Source organism: Cyprinus carpio, chromosome B3 (genome assembly GCF_018340385.1).
Source record: "Cyprinus carpio isolate SPL01 chromosome B3, ASM1834038v1, whole genome shotgun sequence".
NCBI classification, from domain to species: domain Eukaryota; kingdom Metazoa; phylum Chordata; class Actinopteri; order Cypriniformes; family Cyprinidae; genus Cyprinus; species Cyprinus carpio.
Genome location: NC_056599.1, coordinates 8,325,963 through 8,349,979, shown reverse-complemented (window position 1 = coordinate 8,349,979; position 24,017 = coordinate 8,325,963). Strand labels below are relative to the sequence as shown.

The 24,017-nt window shown below is 38.0% G+C and overlaps 1 protein-coding gene across 3 annotated transcripts; it reads right to left on the bottom strand.

The window, feature by feature from the left end:
• Positions 1 to 625: 625 nt before the first annotated feature.
• LOC109089460 (interferon-induced very large GTPase 1-like) lies at positions 626 to 21,980 on the bottom strand. Of its 3 annotated transcripts, XM_042719515.1 has the most exons (6): positions 21,637 to 21,980; positions 21,475 to 21,549; positions 18,025 to 18,163; positions 16,968 to 17,095; positions 15,107 to 16,881; positions 626 to 6,360 (listed from the first exon to the last, which is right to left on the bottom strand). In XM_042719515.1, the coding sequence occupies exons 4-6, from the start codon at positions 16,969 to 16,971 to the stop codon at positions 1,693 to 1,695; spliced, it is 6,447 nt and encodes a 2,148-aa protein (XP_042575449.1). In that variant the 5' UTR covers positions 16,972 to 17,095; positions 18,025 to 18,163; positions 21,475 to 21,549; positions 21,637 to 21,980; the 3' UTR covers positions 626 to 1,692. The 3 variants fall into 3 exon arrangements, with proteins under 3 accessions (XP_042575449.1, XP_042575451.1, XP_042575450.1); XM_042719517.1 differs by lacking the exon at positions 21,475 to 21,549; XM_042719516.1 differs by lacking the exons at positions 21,475 to 21,549; positions 21,637 to 21,980 and adding an exon at positions 19,503 to 19,882.
• Between the last annotated feature and the right edge of the window lie 2,037 nt (positions 21,981 to 24,017).

Genomic DNA, 24,017 nt, shown 5'->3' with positions numbered 1-24,017 from the left:
GATCTTCATATTTCCACTCAAACATCCACTAAACCATTGTTGAGTCTCTGTCCATGGTGCTGATCATCAGACCAATGCACTTCACTGTCACTCAGCGCTCATATTCACCACAAAACATACCTGATTGCTTAAATCACACTTGAAATAGTGTGTGCATGTCATCAGACTGTAAAACAAAACATCAAGTCAGCACAAGCACACATTTTCAAGCACAAAAAAATAAGAAATGCTAAAACAATAGATGTAATTTTGAAAACATTTGTGTGCTTGTGCTGACTTAATGTTTTGTTTTACATTATTGTGAAACAGTAAAACATGTGCATAGTTAATGTGATGAATTACACCATAATTGCACCAATTAAACCAAAATAAACACATTTACTTATAAAGAAAAATTGATAGACTTTTTATTTATTTATTTATTTTTATCTGAGGCTATTTGTTGAATTGAAGTGTTTTTTTCTCATTTTATTATCAACATTTTTTTATTATTTAAATCTAGCAATATATCTTAATAAAAAAAGAAGACAAAATATTGATGATTTTTGTGTTGTATATTCAGTGTTTTAATTGTGTATGTAGTTTTACATTGTAAACTGTCTAACTGCTGTCATGAATATGTGATTTTCTGTGATGCTCACATTGACGTCTTGAAGTTCAATAGAATATTTATATGAGCGCAGATGAATAGAAAACGCACAATCCTTCAGACTTTCTGCCAGAGACACAGGCTGGAGGAGGATCTACTCCAAACACATACAAAAGCTGTTGATTCATGAGCAAGACTCAGTCCAGAAATACCCGGCAGACGGACATCATTCATTACGTATTCAGTGACAAACACTGCTGTGTGATGCAGAATGAATCAGTGCTCCCCTATGAGTCTATACATAACAGAACTGAATGATTATGATTATCGTCAGATGACAATAACGCTTAACCCTGTAAAGACTGACATGAAATAAGTCAGTTTTTTTTTTTTAATAGTTTATTGAACCTTTAGACCAAGTGAAAAATATAAAGTGCATATGAGATTTTTGTTGAGTAACATATTTGATAAGAGTACTTAATGAAACTCTGCAATAACAAATGTGATGATTGTTTTCAAGCATAAACAAATAAACAGCATTTCACAGTGCTCCAAGACAACTTAAATGATACAATTACAATTGTAATTAAGGTCATACAAAACTTAATTCTACACTTATTATCATAGGAAAACATGATAGAGGATTATGTGAATTATACCAGAAACTGTTGATCATGTATTGTTCAACAAGTTATGAACACGAAAGGAATGAGCTCGGAAGAGAATTACAGGCTATAGAATGCAAATAATTGACAATATGCAATATATTCAATTCAGAACAAGGATCTGGTAAAATTATCAAGCAAATGTTAAAATGCATTAAAATTGATGGTCTTAAGAATAGACCACCATCCGGTTATGCCTAGACTGAAATCCAGCATAGGAGGTGCTGATATGTGCCTAAAAAGCTGGTTTGCAACCTGCCATTAAACCCACCAAAGAAGAAGAATTACATAAAGTTACATAAAAGTCCAAGATGGACACAGTGGGGAAGAGAAACGAGCAACTAAAGTATATATGCTGGAATACACCCAGTTAAAACATTTAGGAACTACATGTTAATATTTAAAATTGTTTTTATTATGCTCTGTTACTTTACATTTTTAAAAGTATTTATCCAAACTCTCAATAGCATCCTGTTTTCTGAGCTTTTTCCATTGATTTGGAATCTCACCTTTACCCACAATTTTTTCCTTGTAGTGATTTTCCAGATCTTTCTGAAATCTGCAAACAAACCACTTCCAGTACGGCAGCTCAAAGCAGTCAGGAGTGATGCTCCACTTTGCATAAACTCCTCCTGCTTTTCTGTATTCATTACATGGAAACAATCCATCTAATGTAAGAAAGTCTTTATCACTTGCCACTAAATTTGTGCAAATATCCACACAGAAATTCTGTGATAGAAAGCAACGGGATCCTTTAATTCCAATGACTCTGTGGAAAGCAACACTATGATCTCCGTGATGGTTTTCTATGGCGTTGGTGCAAGTGGCTCCACAGAATGGACAGTGAACCCAACAGCACTGACAGAAGTGATCAATCAGAAGCTCATCTGGTCTGAACCTGAAGTCCATTTTTTTATTGGATATATTAGTTTTGTGGATGTTGGATGTTATGCTACTTAGTTCTTTTCTTATCACATCTTCTAGGATTTTGAAATCAACATCAATATCATCATGTTTGACTCCACAGAGGTCATTTTCAGAGAAGATCAGCTCATCTGAGAGCCGCTGTGTGAAACTCTTCAACCACAAACCAACATCTCCACTGTTCTCTTGAACATGTTCTGTAGATTTATGAGCTGCTTCCATGATCTTCTGCTGCAGGAGTTCAATGTTCTCCTTCATCTTTGGTAAAACACTGACACTGAACTTATCAGTTATGTATATACTGACTTCATCTCTGATGAAACTCTTGAAGTGATCTCTGGGTTCATGAATGTATTTCATGTATTTGTCAAAATCCTCCTCTTCTGCCAGTGTCTCTAGGATGTGTTTCTCCAGATTTGATCTGTTTCCTTTCAGAGATGGACATTCTGTTCTCATTTCATTTGCCAGATCTCTAGCAGTCTTCTTGTAGACACTCTGCTCAATGGGCTCTTTCAGTTTCTGACAGATGATCTCACCAAAAATGGCAGTTGATGTTGCTTCATAACAGAATTTCTTGAAAATACTATAATACTCTTCTCTCTTTTTCTCAACATATATTAAAGGATAATTTCTGTCCCTGAACAGTCTGTGCTGGTCAGTGATCTTCTTGTTTGCTCTCTTACAGATGGAAAGAACCAAATCTTTGAAGAACTCATTCTTGAACACATATTTCACTTGTTGTTTCTGATGTTCTGTTACTCTTCTCTTGATGTAACCTGCGAGCTGTTGAATGCAGTTGATGTTGTAGCCCATCTTTGAAATGTTAAATGACTGAATCATTTTGTCTGTCTGCTGCAAAATGTCTGTGACTAATAAACTTATTTGGACTTCATCCTCCAGAGATAAAATTATCCCCAACTTCTCTTTTGCTGATCTGAAGACATTTTTTAAAGCTCCTGTTAATCCAAAGTATTTCTTTGACTGTACGTAATCTGCATAACTAGTCACAGTTAAAATATCCCTGCTCTCCCTCCGGTGATCTACAGGAGCACTTTCATAGACATCATTGAGGAGGAGTTTCACATCTCTCAATATGTCAATGTCTTTGATTATAGGAGTGTCTGTGATGATCTTATTCAGATACTGTTTCCAAAACAAATCAAACTCTTTCTTCAGTGTTTCTTCATCATTTTCTTTGTATTTAGGTTTTAAGGCAAGTTCTTTGCTCTTTTCATAGAGAGTGTTTACATGAGTCTCATTTAATTTCCTCTTTGTTTCTCTCACAATGTTTTCCTGAACATCTTTTATTTTGATGTCCAAGGATTTTTTCCACTGAATCAGTTTATGTTTATCTTTGTCTATCTCAAAGAATTTTAATGCATATTTTTTAACTTCTACACTTGTCTTCTTCAGTTCTCTTTGAAGATCAGTTTCCTTAACCTCATGATTTGCTCCATTTTCTATTTTGTTGTGTAGTTTATTCTCAGTTTCCATCATGGCACTGCGAAGGCTCCAGGGCAAATTGTTGTATTCTCGTTTCCTGTAGGCTGAAATCTCCAGAGAATTTCTGAAGCTGAAGACAAATCTTTCATTCAGTAAAGCTTCCCAGAGATCTTTAATACAATCTTTTAAATCTATCAGCCTAATTCTATCTGAATTTGAGGCATGAGAAATAATAGATTCCTTTAGTTCTTGAATGTTCTCACAGTAGTCTGGGTTTGGTGGTGACATTAGTGAGCTGCCCTCCCAGAGATGAGCCAAATACTTCACATCTTTCTGAACATCAAATCTAATGACATCACTGAAACATTCTGCATCATAATCTTCCTCTTCAGCAGCGAGTTTTGTCATTTCATCCATTGTCTCCTGCAGTCGTCTCCTTCCCTCCATGTTTTTCTCTCCAGCTGTGACGTCTGAAACGTTCTGATGCACAAACACACAGCTGGGAGTCAAATTTACCTTCTTCATCCTCATGATGGCTTGAACAACGATCTGAAGAACATCCTGCATCTCAGAAGGATTTTCTCCAAAAATGTTGATCAGTGTCAGATTTGCAAGACCTACAACAAATGTGGCCAGTTCATTGTCATGATGTCTTGTTGATCTTCCAGACAGTTCTAGAGCATTTAAGCCCTCAGTATCAACAACCAGAATGTAGTCAAAGTTCATCTGTGTTTTCATCTCGTCTGAGACTCTGACCAGCTGCATGAAAGCTCCTCTGGTGCACCTGCCAGCACTGACGGCAAACTGGAGACCAAACATAGCATTCAGCATGGTGGATTTTCCAGAGCTCTGAATCCCTAAAACTGACAGCACAAAGACTCGCTGGTCTCCCAGTTTCTGAACAAGTTCATCTAAAACAGCAGAGATCCAGATCAGAGGAACATGAGCAGCATCTCCATCCATCAGCTCCAGTGGAAATCCAGAGATCATCATCTCTGCTGCAAGACTCGGGAGAAAAGAGAAGTGAACCTGCAGGTCTTTCTTGTTCTTCTTCACAGATGAACATGCTTCATAGATCTGACCGATCTCCCTCATGATGTGCTCCAAACCAAAGGCTGCAGCTTGAAGTTTCTCAGATATTCTCTTAAGTTCATTTAGTTCAGCTATGAGTTGTTCAGATTCATCATGATTCTCTTTCGGTTTTACGACTGCTGACCACTTGTGATGTAGAGCAGAAAGATCATCTGATCTGCGTTCATCCAGGAGGATTCTGAGCCACTTAAAGAAATACATCTTATTTGCAGCTTCTGAATTAATTTCTTTAATAAAGAACTTCATAAATTCGCTGATTTTCAATTTATGCTGTTGTTCACGGATTTCCTTTAGTTCTGTATGTTTTCTGCTTATGTCCATTTCTGTTTCATCTCCTTGAGGTCGATGTAGTTCTTTGTTCTTCTGACTCCACTGATGCCACAGTTTCCCCTGATGAGGCAGAAATGTTTCTTTGATTTCTGTCAGATCTTTCTTCTCCAGTAAACTCATCATCTGTTGTGCTGCTTCTCTTCCTCTCCTGCAGTCCTCATCATCTTCCTCATCTACTCTGATGTCTGAGTGCTTGGACACATCTTCAAGTCTGAAAGTGGAAGATGATTCTAAGAGACAATCATTTATAACTCTTCTGAGCTCTTTAGATACATCTGACTGATTTCTGTCTTTCAAACCAATTTGAAATTTCTCTTTCTTCATCTTCTTTACAGTAGATTCATCCTCAGTAAAAAGACAAATGAGTGGCTTTCTGTCTTTGTACAGGTTTTGAATCTTTGCTGTATGTCCGTCATTCCTGTCCAGTCGTGGTAGAAGAACAACATTGACTGAGGCCATTTCAGTGAGGATCTGCAACTGTTTCTCATGGTCTCCTGCATCACCGTGTAGATTACAGAAGGCAACACAGTCAGTGAATTTATCAGTGTTTTTCCCAGAGGGACAGAACCAGGCGATCTCCACCACACCATCCATCAGGACTCTGGTTCTGCTGCTGCCTGGGCAGTTCCTGTGGAAGAACGTGTCATGTTTCTCATTGATCAGACTGTTCATCAGCTGAGACTTGGATGAAGACACAGAGCCAAATCTGAAGAAAAACACCATTGGAGTTTTCGTCTTGTAGATCGGCTGGGATTTACTGATGGTCTCATTGTTGGTGTTTCTCATCTTCCAGCTCTTGTTGATTTGTCTGAATGTCCAGAGAGGAAACTCAATCTGTTGTGTGAATGGATCAGGAACAAGCAGAGGCAGAGCGTACTGACACTGGGACAGTTTAGTCACCATCAGCTGCTTCAGGAAACCATCAGCACAATGAAACACAGCCATCTGAACATCCATTGGGTGGATTTGCTCAGATTGGCCTGTTCCTTTATTAGAATAAGACATTGCTTTCAAATCATCACTGTCTCTTTGTTGTGTGTGATGCTGTTCACTGGTATATTTCACATTAGTGAATCTTGCTCTGTAGTTTATCATCAGTAGTTTTTGTATGAAACTCCAAACCAGCTTCTCCTCAGCATAAGACTTATGGCACTTTAATGAATGAGCAGTTAACTGAAGAACTTCTACAATTTTCAGTTTATTTTTGTTTTTGTCGAGATGAAGTCTTTGAAATAGTTGCTCTATTTTTTCTCTCTCAGTCTTTTCCTGTATGTGTTGATCTGGACTGACTCCTGCTGGTCCATCGTCCTTTTCTCTCTGTTGTATAGAAAATAAAATAATACTATTTTACTATGACGTTTTGCTCATTGTTAAATATAATATCAACAGTGTGTGACACCTTATACATTTTCATGGAATTTGCTTGGAAATATCTCATAACTTAAATAAAAACCAGAAAAGCCATTTGCAAACTGATGGTGTCAGTGTTTCTTTGAGAAGAAAAAAAAAAAACTATGGCCAAATTGAAGAGAATTCTGTCTTTTAAGGACATGGAAACCATGATTCATGTTTTTATTTGATCCAGATTGGATTATTGCAACTCGTTATACTTAGGGTTTTCTAAGAATCTGCTCTCACAGCTGCAGCTGGTACAAAATGCCACAGCTAGACTGTTGACTGGCACAAGGAAGTGGTCCAGCATTTCTCCAGTGCTGGCTTCACTCCATTGGCCTCCTGTTGATTTTTGAGTCCAATATAAAAGTTTTGATATTGTTTTTTAAAGGTTTGCCTTGTTACAGAAAACATTTCATGTCTGTTACAGCAGCACTGTGTTGCTAGACCTCTAAGATCATCACAGAGTCTGCTTTTACATGTTCCCAGATCACAGCTGAAAACCGAAGGTGATCGAGCTTTCTCTGTGGCAGCCCCACATCTTTGGAATAGTTTCCATAGCTTTGGGACATTGATCAGTAATGGATATTGTATATACTGTGTCTGTTTGAGTAATTTTTAGACTTGAAAAGCAACTGGTGTTGCTGTATAACTGCTATATAAATAAATGTTGATTGATTGATTGATTGATGGTTGTTGATTGGTCATGTGCTGGTCATGAGCTGGTTTAAGCTGGTCCTAAAAACCATCTTAAACCAGCTCATTACCAGCTTAAACCAGCAGCCATGCTTCAAAACATACCTAACTAGCATATGCTGTTTTTTTTTCAACAGGGATATGAGCTGTAAGTTTCACACTGACATGTTGCAAGCTTAATTTAACATCACGACTGACAAATGTATGGAATATTCTGAGTCAGATATGCAAAATTATTATATTTTGACGTCATTACAGGGAAATAACCTAATTTATTAATGAATTCATGTAAACGCAGCTTACTTGCATTGTCTGATGTGCATGTAAATTGGTAAAACTGGTTAGTAATCTGATATTTGTGAGTCATCAGCTTACTGGTGTGCATGTAAATGTGCTCATTATTACCTGTAATCAAAAGCTTCAGGTAAACTGTTCGGAGTGATTTCTGGCTTGTCAACAAATCAGTCTTTTGAACCAGTTCTTTTTAGTGAACTAGATATCAGTTTACCAAACTGGACTGAATTGTCTAAAACAGTTCTACATGCGTGAACTGTGTAATTGAATGAAAGGGCAAAATGAAAGTATTTATGGTTTCTCTTTGTTTATGTAAAAAGGTAAACTGAAGAAGACTAGTTTTTCACTTTATATGCTCTAGACATGTAAAACATTTAAGTTTCAAATCATTATTGTTTGCTTTAATTATATAATTACGTACCATTACGTCATTGCGTGATTATGTACAATCCCAATTCCAGAGTTGGGACGTTTCGTGAAATGCCATAAAATTAAGAATATGTTACCTGTTCATTCTCTTTAACCTTTATTTAATTGACTAAAGTACAAAGAGAAATTTTCCAATGTTTTCAGTGGCCAGCTTTTTTGTAAATATAACCAAATTTTGATTTTCATGGCTGCAACACACTCCAAAAAAATTGGGATAGAAGCATGTTTAACATTGTTCATTGTTTGGGAATTGAGGCTACTAATACTTCAAGTTTTGCAAGCAAAATTGTTGTCCAATCTGATTTGATAACAGACTTCAGATGCTCAACAGTCTGTGATCGATGTTGTCTGATTTTCCTTTTCATGACTGGTCATACATTTTCAATAGGAGACAGATTTGGACTGCAGGCAGGCCAGTCTAGCACATTCAGTCTGTGTCTATGAAACCACGCTGTTGTAGCACATGTAGAATGAGACCTGGCATTGTCTAAAGGCCGGGACACACCAAGCCAACAGTTAGTCGTTGGTCAACGTCAGGCCGATGGCAAGCGACAGTGGGGCTAGTTTGTTTGGTGTGTTCCACTCATGTCGGTGGCAGTTTGCCAAATTCAACAAGTTGAATCTGCGTTTGGGCCGTCTGGACCATCGGCGAGAGCGAGAACTCTGATTGGATGTTCAGAATGAGTCAGTGCCTGAGAATTAAAGCGAAAGTGATGAAAACAACCACATAAATGAAGGTGTTACAAACAGAAGGATGTTTAAATGTTATGTGATCTTTCCTAATCATTCCAGTACGCGAATGTTTTCATAACAACATGAGCCACTTAAAATTATTAAAGTTATCAACATTACTGATATTCAAAATAATAAGCAAGCACTGCTTTGTTTACATTTCGTATATCTGCATTTATCTCGTACATCTTTGGGTTTCTCCTTTTGAATGACGAATAAATGCTATTGATAGCCAAATCAGCCAAAATGGTGCTATGCTGATTTGGAGAGACACAGAGGAGAGGAATTGTTGAATAAAGTCATTATTTTTGTTTTCTTCATGTACAAAAAGTATTCTCGTCGCTTCATAACGTTACAGTTGAATCACTGATGACAGATGGAGTATTCTGACGATGCTTTTCATACTTTCCTGGACCTTAACACTGTTATTTATTTGGCAGTCTATGGGACAGTCTCAAGCCTAATTCCAAAATATCTTAAATTGTGTTCCGAAGACGAACAAAGCTTTTACGGGTTTGGAACGACATGGGGGTAAGTGATTAATGACAAAATTTTCATTTTGGGTGGAGTATCCCTTTAATAACCATGGACTTCCCATGAAAGACATCATCTTGACGGCAGTATATGTTTCTGTAGAATCCCAATACAAGCCTCCATTTCAATGGTACCTTCGCACATATTCTAGTCAGCAATGCCGTTTGCTCTGCTGCACCCGCATACCATGACAGTTTGCGTTTGCATCTGTTGCTGATGAAAGTCTGGATGGTACCTTCGGTCTTTGGTACTGAGAACTTGACGTCCATTTTTCCCAGAAACAAGCTGAAAGCTGACACATATGTGACCCTAAACCACAAAACCAGTCTAAAGTCGCTGGGGTGTATTTGTAGCAATAGCCAAAAAAACATTGTATGGGTCAAAATTATCGATCTTTCATGCCAAAAATCATTAGGATATTAAGTAAAGATCATGTTCCATGAAGATATTTTGTAAATTTCCTACAATAAATATATAAAAAATTAATTTTTGACTAGTAATATGCTTTGCTAAGAATTCATTTCATAACAGTTAGTCGACTATTAGGAGGCAGCCCTAATTTTAAGAAGGGTTTGGCTGCAGACTTGCCCTCTTAGACACTTGCACTTCCGCTAGTGACGTCACTAGCAGTCTTTATTTATTTTTCATTTTATTTTATTTATTGATTACTTATTGTTTGAAAAACAGTAGTTTTACAACAGTAGCCAGGTAGTGAAGACAAAAAAAAATGAAAATAAATTATGAAGTAACTTGCAATCTTCACTTGCACTCTCCGCTACCTGCGATGTCAGTTACAATTGACACAAATCGTGTATGTGACAATGGAGGCAAGACGCTGTGGTGGTGATTAAATTATTAAATCTAATTTAGTACTATATCGTACAGGGTCCTGCAAGAAAAGACAAGACCCGCAAATCTGTGGCCACAGAACTGCGGAATATGAATGCAGTGCGCAAAGTCTCTCGTTAAGCGTTTTCCTCCTGTAGAAAAACATAAACATTAAGATACATTAAGTGCAATTAAAAGATCAAATTCAATATATAGTTATTATTTAATGTACTAAAAGGCAAGCAGATGGCCATGAACACAATGCGCAAACTTTCATTTGTCCTCCCATACAGCAAAACGCTTAATGTGGCATAATAATGGCCTAAGATGATAAAGACAATTCAGTAGCCTATATGTCTTGTTGTTGACTCAAAGTATATACAGACCAGCAAATATTAACATACATTATGAAATGCATTAAGTGATATTAAAAGTATCAACTCCATACAGGCAAGCAGACGAGCCCATAACGCAATACTTTAAATTGCACGTTAAACATTTTTCTTCCATAGAAAATCATTATAAATAAAACACATAATGTAGCTTATTGGACAAAGTCAATGATATAAAAGAGCTGTAGACAGTTTATTCTATATGGAAAAATGCTTAATGCAAAACTTTGCGTGTTGATTTTATTCTGGGCTCACCTGCTTGCCTGTACATATTAGTTATGTATTTTAATAATGAAGAGGAGCGTATTGAGTTTGGTCTTTATCATCTTAGTCCATTATGCCACATTCTGCAGAATGGGAGGAAAATACTATATACATATTCATTAAATTAATAAACTGTATGTTGAATTTGATATTTTAATAGGATCTTAATACATTAAGCCATTTAAGTGATTATGTTTTTCTACTGGAGGAAAAGGCTTAACGAGAGACTTTGCACATCGCGTTCATATTCTGCTGTTCTGTGGCCACAGATTTGCGGGACTTGCCTTTTTCTCCTACAGATGACTTCCAGAACCCTGGCCTGTAACCTACGGTATGGTACTAAATTCGTTTTAATCGTTTAAGCATCACAGTGTCTTGTCTCCATTGGCAACATGCACGATTTGTGTCGACTGCAAGTGACGTCAGCGGAGAGTGCAAGTGAAGATTGCAAGTGACTTCTTGTCTTCACCACCTGGCTGCACACCTGGTTGTGAAATGTTAAGAGATTCAAACAAAAAAGAATAAATAAATAGAACAAAATAAAAAATAAAGACTGCAAGTGACGTCACTAGTTGAAGCGCAGTCTGCAAGTCTGAGACTGCAAGCGTCTGCAGCCAGACCCTCTTGCTTATTTTTGATTTGTTTGACACTTTTGTCATTAAATTTGACACAAAGTTTGCCAGCAGCCATATCACCCTGCAGCCCAAGACGGGTCCCCCACTGAAGGTAAGCAGGGTTGAGTCTGGTCAGTACCTGGATGACCTCCTGAGAAAACTAGGTTGCTGCTGGAAGAGGTGCTAGTGAGGCCAGTAGGGGGTGCTCACCCTGTGGTCTGTGTGGGTCCTAGCGCCCCAGTGTAGTGATGGGGACACTATACTGATAAAAAGCACCGTCCTTCAGATGAGAAGTTAAACCGAGGTCCTGACTCTCTGTGGTCATTAAAAATCCCAGGATGTCTTTCGAAAAGAGTAGAGGCATCCTGGCCAAATTCGCCCATTGGCTTTTAACCATCATGGCCTCCTAACAATCCCCATACGCTGATTGGCTTCATCACTCTGTCTCCTCTCCACCAATAAGCTGAAGTGTGGTGGGCTTTCTGGTGCACTATGGCTGCCGTCGCATCATCCAGGTGGATGCTGCACACTGGTGGTGGACAAGGAGATACCCCCTCACAATATAGAGAGTGTTGAGTGCTTAGAAAAGTGCTATATAAATGTAATAAATTATTATTATTATTACAAACTGATGAGACATGATCCAACTTCGCTTGCAAAGACTGAAATGCTTCTTTTATACCCAAACATGATATCCTTACCTATTTCCATTTCACCTACTTACTGTGAACTGTTTCAAAACTTTGGGATTAGGATATTCTGTAACCTTTTTACTTTTATTGTGCCACTGTCCCAACTTTTTTGGAGTGTGTTGTAGCCATGAAAAGAAAAATTTGGTTATATTTACAAAATAAAATTAAAAGTTGGCCACTGAAAACATTGGAAATTTTTCTTAAAGCTGCAGTCCTTAAGTTTAGCCTCTTTGTCGCCATCTCTGTTTGAAAACCTGCAATTGCAGCTGTTTGCGGAATTATCTCCCTTGCGTGGGTTGTGCGCCGGCGCAGCTCCAGTGCGGATGAATCTAATGTTTTGAGGAGTATGTGTGGTTGGTAGTCACTCACTGCACCATACAGTAGATACTGTACTGTCATCTGAACAAGTAACAAGTCTGCCACGTTTGTTCTGACCAACTGAGGAAAAAAGCATCACAATAAATCGTGCTACCAGTGGTGATTTAATCTTAAGATCGGTTAGCTCATATCACATCAAACCATGCAAATTATTATTATTGTTATACTTTATTCTTAAATTATTAATGTTAACAACATCAGCATTGCCTGTAGTGTGTATATTTCAGTTTCTATACAGTCTAATCTCTAATTGTCATACCATTCATATTTCATATTAAGACATTCTTTTAACCCACATTAGCAAATAAGCTAATTATGCTCCCTTCGAACTGGTTGTCTTTAAAATACAGATATTGTGTAATCCCAGGCTTTGTAATCAGAAGCACATTTAAAACTGGAATATAATTTAATTTCATTCACATGTGTTTCATAAAAAAACACAATCCGCCATCTGAATGATAAATTTTATTATTCTAGCTGCTGTGAGAAAAGGCTGTAAACGATCCTCCACCTGCAGGATCCTCATATGCGTAGCCTAGTAGCCGGGACAACTTCTTTATGTCTTCTTTACGTGACATAATGACACAGTAGCATGCTCAAATTTCCTGCGAAAACCTACCTGTACCACTCAAATTAGAAAACATTATTATAAGATAACTGTTGTGAATCGGGCCTAAGTAAGGCGATAGTTCTGAAAACTGGCTGGTTATGCACTTGCTCAAATACTGATTTCAGATAAATTGTAACCAAAAAAAAAAAAGTAACAGACTGCAGCTTTAAATAAGATTCAATTGATTTTCTCTTAATAAAGGGTAAAGAAAGAATAAATAGATAACATATTTTTGATTTTATGGCATTTCATGAATCTTCCAAACTTTTTTGGAATTGGGGTTGTAAACAAACCAATGAATCCAAGAAAATAACCAGTTTGTGGAAAAGAATTGAATTTCCCCGTTCTGCTGAGACTCTGGATTACAGGTAATAATGTTGTAAATAACATTCAGTTTCTTGCACAGACTGATCGTTTCACAAGACCTCAATATATCATCAGGAGCCACGGGTAATAATTTTGTGTCACCTGATATGCTTTTCTTATTCTCAGAAGCAGGCAGCTGCTGACTTGCATTGTATGAATCTCCAAGGACCTTGGTTTCTGCTAAAAAATCTTCTTTGCTGTTCTAATCTAGAAAAAAGTCACCTACATCTTGGATGGCCTGAGGATGAGAAAATTAACAGCAACATTTTATTTTTGGGTGAACTATACCTTAAACGACCAATTCGCAGATAGTGTGTTGAAAAAATGTATGACACATTAATCTCATGTGCCCATTTGAGATAAGCAAAATCTGCACAGAAATAATACAGATCAGTGGTGATCACTGCAAAATGCATGCCAGTTAGCAATATGTCCAGTTGTCATTCAACTAGCTGTTTATGTTTGTCAAAAATCTCTTGCGGCGCCGTGGCTGCCATGCCAGGCTGCGCAGTCAAGTGCAGGTTAGCCACGGAGCATAAGTTACTATGGTGAACACAGCTAAAAGTTGATCCACTTTCATGCCTAAAACCTGATTGTTATTGAAACATGTTATTATGGTTAGTTTAATTGTTATTATTTTGTACTTAACTAAATACTACTTTTCTGTAATTAAATTTGGTTGTAGTGCTGTTGAATTTTCTGAACTATTGAGCATCCTGTTTCTTTCCATATTTGTAATTATTTTTGTTTGTTTTGTTTTTAAAAAAATTTTCTTGTGTGACTCCTGCTCAACTCTCCTTACTCACTTCAAGTGGGATTCAAACCAATTTTTCCAGCACTGAAGGCACACGCGATAACATACTTACTCCCAACCTTAGACCGGAAGTAATGTAACTACATTGAACAAAATTATAAATGCAACACTTTTGTTTTTGCCCCCATTTTTCATGAGCTGAATTCAAAGATCTAAGACTTTTTCTATGTACACAAAAGGCCTATTTCTCTCAAATATTGTTCACAAATCTGTCTAAATCTGTGTTAGTGAGCACTTCTCCTTTGCAGAGATAATCCATCCACCTTACAGGTGTGGCATATCAAGATTCCAATTATAAAGCATGATTATTGCACAGGTGTGCCTTAGGCTGGCCACAATAAAAGGCCACTCTAAAATGTGCAGTTTTATCACACAGCACAATGCCACAGATGTCTCAAATTTTGAGGGAGCGTGCAATTGGCATGCTGACTGCAGGATGTCCACCAGAGCTGTTACCCGTGAATTGAATGTTCATTTCTCTACCATAAGCCGTTTACTTCGCACAGCCATTGAAGAGGAGTGGAACAACATTCCACAGGCCACAATCAACAATCTGATCAACTCTATGCGAAGGAGATGTGTTGCACTGCTTAAGGCAAATGATGGTCACACCAGATACGGACTGTTTTTCGTACCCCCCCCCCCCCCCCACCCAGACCCCCCAATACAGTAAAACTCCCCATTTTAGAGTGGCCTTTTATTGTGGCCAGCCTAAAGCAAACCTGTGCATTAATCATGCTGTCTAATCAGCATCTTGATATGCCACACTTGTGAGGTGGATGGACTATCTCGGCAAAGGAGAAGTGCTCACTAACACAGATTTAGATAGATTTGTGAACAATATTTGAGAGAAATATGCCTTTTTTGTACATAGAAAAAGTCTTAGATCTTTGAGTTCAGCTCATGAAAAATGGGGGCAAAAACAAAAGTGTTGCATTTATAATTTTGTTCAGTGTATTATGAAACAGGGTCACATTAAAAGCACACACTTAGATTGCACAAGCTGTCACACCAATCTGCTGTCTTACCTTCACTGCTGATTGTGCCCGTGATGGGCTTTTCTGTTTTGATCCATTATTTTCTGCTCCTGCTCCTGCCCAAAGTCCTCCCAGTATTCCACTAATTACTTCTGCTGCTACTCCCGCACCTGCTGATCCTGCTGCTGCTGCCAGTCCTACTGCTCCAGAAGCTGCTGATCCTGTTGCTTCAGATGCTGCTGTACCCGATGCTCCTGGTCCTGATGCTGCTGATCCTGTTCCCGTTGCTCCAGATGCTGCTGGACCCGATTCTGCTGGTCCAGATGGTGCCGGGCCTGAAGGTCCTGATCCAGATGCTCTTGGTCCTGAAGGTCCTGGTCCAGATGATGGTGGACCTGACACTGCTGATCCAGATGCTCCTGATCCTGAAGGTCCTGGTCCAGATGATGCTGTATCTGATACTGCTGCTCCAGATGCTCCTGAAGGTCCTGGTCCAGATGATGCTGTATCTGATACTGCTGCTCCAGATGCTCCTGAAGGTCCTGGTCCAGATGATGCTGTATCTGATACTGCTGCTCCAGATGCTCCTGAAGGTCCTGGTCCAGATGATGGTGGACCTGATACTGCTGCTCCAGATGCTCCTGGTCCTGAAGGTCCTGGTCCAGATGATGGTGGACCTGACACTGCTGGTCCAGATGCTCCTGATCCTGAAGGTCCTGTTACAGATGATGCTGTATCTGATACTGCTGCTCCAGATGCTGCTGATCCTGAAGGTCCTGTTCCAGATGATGCTGGACCTGATACTGCTGCTCCAGATGCTCCTGGTCCTGAAGGTCCTGGTTTAGATGATGGTGGACCTGACACTGCTGGTCCAGATGCTCCTGGTCCTGAAGGTCCTGTTCCAGATGATGCTGGACCTGATACTGCTGCTCCAGATGCTCCTGGTCCTGAAGGTCCTGGTCCAGATGATGGTGGACCTGATACTGCTGGTCCAGATGCTCCTGATCCTGAAGGTCCTGGTTTAGATGATGGTGGACCTGATACTGCTGCTCCAGATGCTCCTGGTCCTGAAGGTCCTGGTCCAGATGATGCTGAACCTGATACTGGTGCTCCAGATCCTGATCTAGATGCTCCTGTTCCAGATGATGGTGGACCTGATGCTGCTGCTCCAGATGCTCCTGGTCCTGAAGGTACTGGTTCAGATAATACTGGGCCTGATACTGCTGGCCAAGATACTTCTGATCCAGATGATGCTGGTCTAAATGCTCCTGGTCCAGATGATGCTTCTATTGCTTCTTCTTGCAATGCTTGATATAATACGGCTGCTGCTAATCCTGATCCTCCAGTTACTGTTGCTGCAGGTAATGATGCTTTTAATTTTTGCACTAGGTTTACCACCCATTGTATGGTTTCTATTACCCACTGTATTGTTTCTATTACCCACTGTATTGTTTCTATTGCCCACTGTAATTGTGTTCTTGCTACTGTTACTATTGCAGCTCCTGCCATTGCTCCAGTTACTGATGATCCTGTTAGTGACTGTGCTCCTAACAATGATTGCAATATTGCTGCTGTTGTTCCTGCAAAGCATCCTGCTGCTGCTGTAACTGCTACTGCTACTGTTCTTATTTTTGCCTCCCATAGTGATTGTAAAATGCCAATTCCAGCTGCTGCCCCTGCTGCTGCTCCTACTGCTACAGCAGCTATTGTTGATGTTACTGCATTACCTACAACTACTACAATTGTTACAACTGTCAGTGCTATTGTTATTTTTAGTGGTGATTGTAGAGTTGCCCTTTGTTCTCCTGCCGCTGCTTCTCCTGGCTCTGCAATAGAGGAGAACTGTCTTAAAATATGCTCATTAATATATATAAGATATTGATTTTATCCAATTATGATTAACATTTCTTACCCATGTTGCTTGATTTTAAATTGTCAGGATATAATGACTCAGATCTTCAAATTCACTTCAGACAGATTCACTCTTGTGAGGTTTACAGCTCCTTTTCTCCTCTTTTTTTCCTAAGCCATCTTCCCCTCCTTTAGAAAGACAATTTATACAATATATTTCATATTATATGTTATAAAATATATGCCAAAACTACTAGACTGCTGTAATTGCTCCATATTTATAATTATAATTTTTCTCCAATGTTTCTCTTGCTTCAGAATAATTTGGAGACTATTTTATTAACTAAAAATTATTTGAACTAAAAGAAAATTAGTTATACTGGTCTACCATCCACCTTAAATGAATATTCACTTTCTAATCTGTGTTAACTGCTCACTGTTGCGTCCCAATCTACTGTAATGTTAATGTTGAGGATTTCAATATTCATGTTGATAACCACAATAAAACAAATGCACCCCTTCTCCACCCCTCACGTCACAGCCCAGCGATTTAGACTGAATGTTTAGTACTCAGTCCTTAAAACTGTGTTATAGTGCTATGTCAAAAAACTAAGATAACTCTTAATAAGATCTTACTAAGATTAAAATCTTAATAATTTGAGAATAAAGTCAAAATTATGAGAAAGCTGTAGCAATATGAGATTAAAACTAATATTTTGAGAACAAAGCCATAGCATTATGAGATTAAAGTCACAGTATTTTGAGAATAAAATCAAAATTAAGAGAATAATGTCATTTAATTGCTTTTTATGCAATATGACATTAAATTCGTAATATTTTGAGAATAAAGTAAAAATTACAACAATAAAGTCATAGCAATTACGGGATTAAAGTTAAAATATAGTATATAAAAGTAGTATCTTGTGCATGCAGGCCCAGATTGGCCATCAGGGGCACCAGGAGAAATGTGGGATAATTAGCAGTAATCGTACCATGTGTCATCTTACTAGAAAGGACATTCCAAAATTACAGGCTTATTGAACTTAAATAAAAAAAAAAGTAAATTTCATCACAGCATTTCATAATGTAAGTCAGTAGATTGTATGGCCCCAATGTACCTTTATGCACTCCTGACAGCGTCTAGGCATGATTCTGATGAGATGGCGGATGGAGTCCTGGGGAATTTGCTGCCAAACTTGGATCTACTTGCTACTTGGTGCCTTTGGAAGGTCCAGGGGTTCTCAACTGGATTCAGATCTAAGGAATGTAAGGGCCAGTCAATAGCATCAATGCCTTCTTCATCCAGAAACTGCCTACAAAGTCTGACCACATGAGGCTGGGTATTGTTATGCACATAGGAGGAACCCTTTGCAGAGTGGCCGTTACACCTCGGGTGTGCATTATTTTTCTAATAATTCAACGGCCCGAAGTCAATTATTCCGCTTAACCTATGGTTACCACACCTCGAGACATAATATATTTAAAGGGATTCGTCTGGTTTTTGTAATTAATCGCTACTGTGAGTAGGATTATTTCTTCCGCATCTCATCCAACGCCTCTTTTGCTGGTTTCAAAATGTCAATTTTAAAGCTGGTAATGGAGGCTTGAGCCATTGATAGCATTCTAATGAATTAATAAATTAAGAAATAAAAAAAAAAACAAAAAAAAAAAAAAAAAAAAAAAAAAAAAAAACATCTTTTAATAATTATTCCACCTCTCCTCCCTCAACCCTCAGCAGTGTTCTGCAGCAGCGTCTCTAAACAGCGCGGTTATTACCTCGCTAGTGGGTAATGTCATGTGTATTTACTTTTGGAAAATCGTCTGTCGTGTTGTTGTTTTCGTTAGTCCCGTAATTTCCGTTATTACAGTTAACTATGCGAAGTGATATGGAACTGTAATGCGGTCAGGAGAGCTGCCTGGAACTACACTCGCTGTACGTTTCCCAGAAAATAATTGCACACCTCAGAACATTTATCAGCCAATCAGATTCAAGCATTCAATGGCCCCGTAGTATAAATATCAGTGATTATGTGTGATTTAGTAGCAAATTAAAGAAAAGTTTGTGACTTCTCTTACTTCATACACACATACACTAACACACAAAAAAAAAGAGTAAAATTTTGACAAAATCTGATTTCTTGATGAATTGATATTTTATAATTGTGGTTTTATAATTTCTAAAAGTAGAAATTTATAACTAATAAGCCAATAAGTGTTCATAATTGCGATTTGATGTATTTTTTTATTTTTATTTTTTATTTTACATAAGTGTTTGTTTACCACAAAGTATATTTTGGTCATCCCATTAAAAAAAAAAAAAAAAAAAAAAAACATTCAAACTGAATCATTTTAGAGCTTTAAAGTGCTGGGAATAGTTTCAATGCTTGAAAGTCATTGAAAAGTGCTTGAATTTCTCCCTCAAAAGGTTGTACAAACCCTGAAATGCATGATGTAATACATTCGACTATTTCTACCACAACACATTGGTTACAGTGAGCCTTACCGCTTCTGGTTTCCTGACGCATGTCAGCACTGTTTATAACAGATTTCTGTGCAGAATTTGAATGCTTCTCAGTAAATCTCGCAGCAACCTTACCATTGTGCGGGGAATGTAAACGCTTCTCACTGGATCTCGCAGCAATGTTGCATCTGTTTAAAAACGGTGTTGCGAAATCAAGTATGGCTCCGAGTAAAGCAGTTCTGAGCTGATAAACGGGCCGCGCTGCGCAGCTGGAACGTAGCACGGTTTAGTTTCGGTTTCCTTTCGCTTGCTGTTTGATGTTTCTTAAATGCAACAGAAATGGCAGAGCTTATGAGCTGGACACCGCGGGATAGATTGGCTCTATGACTCTCTCTCCTCTGTGTGGTGAGCGCACTGGTGCCGTTGTCCTGTGGCTGCCGTCGCATCATCAGGTGGATGCTGCACACTGGTGCTTGAGGAGAGACCCCCCATATGATTGTGAAGCGCTTATGTGTCCAGCAATACACAATGAATGCGCTACATAAATGCCTCATTCAGTCATTCATTCATATATATATATATATATATATATATATATATATATATATATATATATATATATATATATATATATATATATATATATATATATAGTACAGGTCAAAAGTTTGGAAACATTACTATTTTTTATGTTTTTGAAAGAAGTTTCTTCTGCTCATCAAGCCTGAATTTATTTTGATCAAAATATACAGAAAAAAAAATGTAATATTGTGATATATTATTACAATTTAAAATAATTGTTTTAAAATTTATAATACTTTAAATTATAATTTATTTCTCTGATGCAAAGCTGAATTTTTAGGATCATTATCACATGATCCTTTAGAAATCATTCTAATATGATGATTCATTATCAAAGTTGGAAACAGTTCTGCTGCTTAATAACATTTCATAACATTTTATAATACTTTTATGAAAAAAAAATAAAAAAAAAATAAAAATAAAAAATATATAAAAATTTTGTAATAACAATATACACTACTGGTCAGTAATTTGGGGTCAGTAATTTTTTTTTCTTTCTTTTTTTTTTAAATAAAATCAATACTTTTATTCAGCAAGGATGTGTTAAATTGATAAAAAGTGATAGTAAAGAAAATAAATTATTATAATTTTTTTTTTTTTAATAAATGCAGTTCTTTTTAACCTTTTATTCATCAAATATATTAGACAGCAGAACTGTTTCCAACACTCATAATAAATCAGAATATTAGAATGATTTCTAAATGATCATGTGATAGACTGGATGTTACATGTGACACTGAAGGCTGGAGTAATGATGCTGAAAATTCAGCTTTGCCTCACAGGAATAAATTATTTTTTTAAAGTATATTCAAATAGAAAACTATTATTTTAAGTTGTAATAATATTTCACAATATTACTGTTTTTTCTGCATTTTTGATCAAATAAATGTAGGCTTGATGAGCAGAAGAGACTTCTTTCAAAAACATTGAAAATAGTAATGTTTCCAAACTTTTGACCTGTACTGTATATAATTAATCTATTATGGATATTTTAGTTTACTGTATGTTGGAATAAAAGTGTCAATTCTGTAAAATTCTTCATAAAAGTACAGGTTTTTGAAAAAAGTATAATAAAACTAAGAAAATTATATCAAGGATTTATTTGTCTAAAATTTAAACTAATAAAACATAAAATTATCATCATCAGACAACATCCATTTATTTATTAAAATGGGAATAATTAAAAATAATTGAAGTTTTGTTCAGCAATACAAACACTTCTGTAATTATGCCAATTATAAGAACCATGTTCAGAAAGGTTTTTCAATTAATTTTTGATTTATCTCTATATGTGCTTTCAGTACAGCTACGTGTGTCTTTTAGACCTGTTAAAATACAATAAACATCGTTTTTTTTTTAATAGATTATAGATTTTTATAGACTACAAAGTGTAGCCTAATGCATAAACCGTTTTGTTACTCTGAAATGAGAATATATTATATAACAGCTAACTATTACCACTTGGATAGTACACTTTTCAATTAATTTGAGTATATTTTAGGTTTATAAAGGGTCTGGTTCTCACCTTATTGATGAACAGATTTTGTAGTTTTCGTGTAAAGCTTCAGATTCCTCCATCAAATTCTGCCTCTTTAATGTTCTGATACGTGCAGCAAAATGAAATGAAAATCGCTGTGCTGAACAAGTGATAAATTTGTTAGACAATTACCGAAAGCGCTTTACTTACTGTTTTTTTTTTTTCTGTCTTCTTCAAAGGTTCGACTGTAATGGCGTAAGCGTGCTCCTGATCGGAACTTAAGTGCAGTGTTTGAGTACGCGACCGTAGATGCGATTAAAACGCATTGCCATTACACCTGACATTATCACGCGTTTTAGATGCGTTTTTCTGACCACTTGCGTTCTTATTTTGACACTGACACGCCTCTTTTTTTCTTCACACTCAACTACATCAATTTCAGTTTCGGTGAATGTGAAATGGGGCAGGATGTCTGCAAAGCACTGTTGCCAACTCTCGCGAGACAAATAAGCAACCGCGGCTTCAAAAACAAGCCCACAACAAGCCCAGTATTTTTTAAAGATTTATAACAGGGGTAGTGAACGTCGGTCCTGGAGAGCCGGTGCCCTGCAGAGTTTTGCTTCCACCCTAATCAAACACACGTGAACAAGCTAATCAAGGTCTGAAGGGTTACCAGAAAGCTATATAATCATCTATATTATTGAATCTATTATTTATTACCAATAAATGAGCCTGCAACATATTAAACTGAAACCACTCTTTTATCTGAAAAGCAAAAACAGAAGCTATTTAATATAAATCAGTAAACTTCAACAAAAGTGGGAACAAAATTAATCTCCAATCCCCTGTGAGCAGAATAGGATTGTAGAGATGGAAAAGGAGAAAAACACAAGAGCTTCAAATGGAAGCTGTAACATAGCCACATATTTATAGCCCTCTAAAATATAGGTTATTCAGACCATATTTACTCATAGTATTAGTATAGGACTACTTGTTTTTTATTACAGCCCGTGATAATTAATACATTACAAAAAAGTTTGTTTAATTTCAATGAAATTATGTGTCATGATGCAACGGCCGTACTGCTCAAATAAGCAAAGTATGATGGTGATCATGTCCTAAAAGACATGATGAACATTATCATAACAATGTGATAAGCTGACAGGGACAGCATTGAATTAGTGGTAATACAGGGGTGTATAAGACCTAATCGAAACCACTGAGGCAAGGAGCTCAGATCATAACAGAGGCCGAGTAGGCGCTGCTTGCACTGACAGCACATGTGAGGCAAGCGATGACACATCAAGGTTATAAAACCTCGCAAAAGTGCTGGGTGACGACCAGCCTGCCGCCATGCAAATATCCTGAATAGATATGCCATTTGCCCAGGCCCACGTGGACGCCAGTCCACCGGTTGAGTGGGCCTCAACCCCGATAGGACATTCCACGCTCTTAGAGCTATAAGCCAAAGCAATTGTGTCGATGATCCAGTGTTACAGCCTTTGCTTGGACACAGGCAGGCCTTCTGTGCGCCCTCCAAAGCATACAACTAGCTGTTCCGAGAGCCTGAACTGTCTAGAGTGCTCTGTATAAATACGCACGTACAGGGCACATCAAAAGTGTATTAAGCAGCTCCAGCCCAGCCAGTGGAGAGAAAGCAGATAGTGTTCTGACTTGTGCTTTAAATGGAGTCGAAAGCACTTTAGGCACATAACCTTTCCTAGGCTTGAAGTTGAGTCTGCAATCACCTGGCCCTAACTCAATACACAAGTCGTCAATTGACAGCGCCTGCAGGTCCCCATCTCGCTTACACTCGCAGCACTGTCCCAGAAGCAGAAAAGGAAAAAAGCACCAGGCCCAGATTGTGTTACACCAGTCTGTCTAAAAATCCTGTGCTGACCAGCTGGCCCCCATGTTCACACAGATCCCCCCTCCTCAAATGTTGCCCTGGAGGTCCAATGGGCTGCAGAGTTTAGCTCCAACCCTGATCAAAGTCACCTGCCTGTGATTTTCTAATGATACCAAAGACACTGATTGGCATGCTCAGGTGTGTTTGACTAGGGTTAGAGCTAAACTCTGCAGGAAAGTGGATCTCGAGGTCCAGATTTGAGGATCCCTGACATAGATCTTCAACAGATCACTGGAGCTGTACGAAGTGCCTTCATGCTTCAAACGCTCCACCATCATCCCCATCCCTAAGAAATCCAAAATTACAGGACTAAATTACTACAGGCCTGTGGCTCTAACATCTGTGGTCATGAAGTCATTTGAAAAACTGGTGCTGGCCCACCTGAAGGACATTACTGGACCCTTACTAGATCCTCTTCAGTTTGCCTACAGAGCAAACAGGTCTGTGGAAGATGCAGTAAACATGGGACTGCATTATGCTTTGCAACATCTAGACAGACCAGGGACTTACGTGAGGATCCTGTTTGTGGACTTCAGCTCGGCCTTTAACACTATCATCCCAAACCCTTCTCCTGCCCAACCTAACTCAGCTCTCCGTGCCCACCTCCGTCTGTCAGTGGATCAACAGCTTCCTGACAGACAAGCAGCAGCTAGTGAGGCTGGGAAAATACACATCCAGCACC

What these genes read in the sequence shown, in the direction of transcription:
- LOC109089460 (XM_042719515.1), bottom strand. An exon ending in GGGCACAATCAGCAGTGAAG is followed by an intron (nt 6,361 to 15,106) that starts GTAAGACAGCAG and finishes TCTATACAACAG; the next exon opens with AGAGAAAAGGACGATGGACC.